The following is a 2,497-nucleotide window of genomic DNA, read 5'->3' on the forward strand; positions in this document are numbered from 1 at the left end:
TGTGGGAAGGCATTTCTGGCAGAGGCGACAGCAAGAGCTAAGAGAGAATAATGTGCCTTCAAGGAACAATGGATCTTTAATCTTTTACCCTAAAACCCAGTCCTTCTGAATATAATGCTTCTTCCATGTCAGGCAGGGGACACGTGGAGATGCACTTGAAAAGATGGAGAAGCCGGTGAACCGAGAGACGGCGTTCGGAACGGAAAGAACAGAGCCTCCAGAATCCTGCAACCGGCAAAACCAGGCGGTTCCTAACCCTGGAGGTGAACCTGAGCCTCGGACAAGCGCGGAGACTCGACCACGCATGCGCCTGTGATAGCGCCGCGGCGGGCGCGAGGCGGGTTCCGGGCGTTGAATTACGACCTCTGCTGGCGACGCTCACGACTCGTGCCGTAAAAGTCGCGTGTGGCGCCTGCGCACCCCCCTCTCTTTCCTCGGAAGGAGGACTCCGCCGCGGCAGTGGGTGCTCACAGCGCCGCCCGGGCCGTCACCATGGTGAAGCTGAGCAAAGAGGCCAAGCAGAGGCTGCAGCAGCTCTTCAAGGGCGGCCAGTTTGCCATCCGCTGGGGCTTTATCCCTCTCGTGATTTACCTGGGTCAGTGGGAGAAGAACGCGTGAGGAGACGGGCGGGCGGGGAGTGCGGAGGCGGCGCCTCCATGTTTGGCTTCTGGGGCGGGAGAGAGAAATGTGGCCACGCTGTGTCACGTTTCAGGTCCTTAGAGGCCGTCGGGTCCAGTGGGGTCGGTCCAACATGAGTGCGAGTTCCTGTTCGACCTTTGAGTATTTCTATGGCCTGTCACACGCCACGCAGTCGCTCCATTTTTGCTTTTACATCTGCGAAGCGGAGGTGACATGCTTTGCAGGCTTGTTGGGAGAGTGAGACGGACTAAGGAACAGTATGTGAAAGCGACACATTGCACTCTGGCACCAGGTGGGTTTTCAGGGCGTTTGTCCTCACCTGTCCAGGTGGGCCTGGCCCGAGAGAGGCCTGTAACGCGGACACGCCACTGCCTGGAAGCACGGCGATGACAGTCGTTGCTGGATGCCGGTGCTTCCTCCTCTGCACCAAGAAGGTCCGGGGTGACTTTATTCCGGGACCCACTGCACGGGCGAGAAGCCGAGCCGCAGAGAATTTGGTTCCTTGCCATAAGGCCACACAGCTGTGAACTCAGGCAGGCCATCAAGGCCCATACTCTTTTAAAAAAAAAATACATTTTACTGATTTTTTACAGAGAGGAAGGGAGAGGGATAGAGAGTTAGAAATATCAATGAGAGAGAAACATCGATCAGCTGCCTCCTGCACGCCCCCTCCTGGGGATGTGCCCGATACCAAGGTACATGCCCTTAACCGGAATCGAACCTGGGACCCTTCAGTCCGCAGGCCAACGCTCTATCCACTGAGCCAAACCGGTCAGGGCAGGGCCCATACTCTTAACCTTTATGCTGTACTGCAAAGATTTGTAAGTGCCCAGGCATTTATTTTTCATCCAGGCCTGCACATTGGGACTTCATCTTGTTTCTAACCTTGCGTCGTTTTTTTGTTTTTCTTTTCTGTTTAATCTTATTGCCGGACGCAGGCAACATGGTGGGAAGGAAACAGCCCCAGCGCTGTCAGTTTGAGCATCACGTTTGACATTTTCTAAAACTCAGTTTCACATTTCAAAATCCTATGATTTTAGCTTCCTATTTGTTTTAGGTGCCTTGCCTAAGAGAAAGTACAAGAGCCTTTGATTATGCTGGATGTTCCCCATGAATTGCAAGCCAACTGATAGTTTGGGAATACTTAAGTATCCAGGGCTTAAAAAAGATCTTTTTCCTCCCTTATTTTGAATACTTTTTTTTTTTAAAGCATTACTTTTCCAGATTTTAGTGACTTTTTTTAAGTATCAAGGATTAAATAATTGACAGGTTACTGTTACAGTCTATGCCAGTGATGGCGAACCTATGACACGCGTGTCAGAGGTGACACGCGAACTCATTTTTTTGGTTGATTTTTCTTTGTTAAATGGCATTTAAATACATAAAATAAATATCAAAAATATAAGTCTGTTTTACTGTGGTTGCAAATATCAAAAAATTTCTATATGTGACACGGCACCAGAGTTAAGTTAGGGTTTTTCAAAATGCTGACACGCTGAGCTCAAAAGGTTCGCCATCACTGGTCTATGCTGTTATCCCTCTTCCGACTTTCAAATGGTGGAAGGGCCCAGTTTGGCTGGTGGGACAGTGGGACCAGCTCTCTTTTTAGCTAAGAAAGGTAGGGGGGCTTTGATTCTTCCCCTTCATTGTGCCATTTTCTTTTTCCATTGTGTATGTGGGGTGCTATTGTCGACTGCTCTTGGTCTCTGTCCTGTGGTTTCTTTGTTGCTTTATAAGTCTTTTCATCTACTTTTAAAAAATATATATATTTTATTGATTTTTTTTTTTTTTTACACAGAGAAAGGGAGAGGGATAGAGAGTTAGAAACATTGATGAGAGAGAAACATCAACCAGCCGC

General features: G+C 49.0%; 1 protein-coding gene across 1 annotated transcript in view; it reads left to right on the forward strand.

Moving 5' to 3' along the window:
- The first annotated feature begins 406 nt into the window (after positions 1–406).
- Positions 407–2,497, forward strand: part of TOMM7 (translocase of outer mitochondrial membrane 7 homolog (yeast)) — a 9,170-nt gene continuing 7,079 nt past the window's right edge. Inside the window, exon 1 of the mRNA XM_005872289.2 lies at positions 407–595. Coding sequence (XP_005872351.1) covers positions 493–595 — 103 coding nt within the window. The 5' untranslated portion in view covers positions 407–492. The remainder of the gene's footprint in view (positions 596–2,497) is intronic.

This window comes from Myotis brandtii, unplaced genomic scaffold (assembly GCF_000412655.1).
Source record: "Myotis brandtii unplaced genomic scaffold, ASM41265v1 scaffold374, whole genome shotgun sequence".
NCBI classification, from domain to species: domain Eukaryota; kingdom Metazoa; phylum Chordata; class Mammalia; order Chiroptera; family Vespertilionidae; genus Myotis; species Myotis brandtii.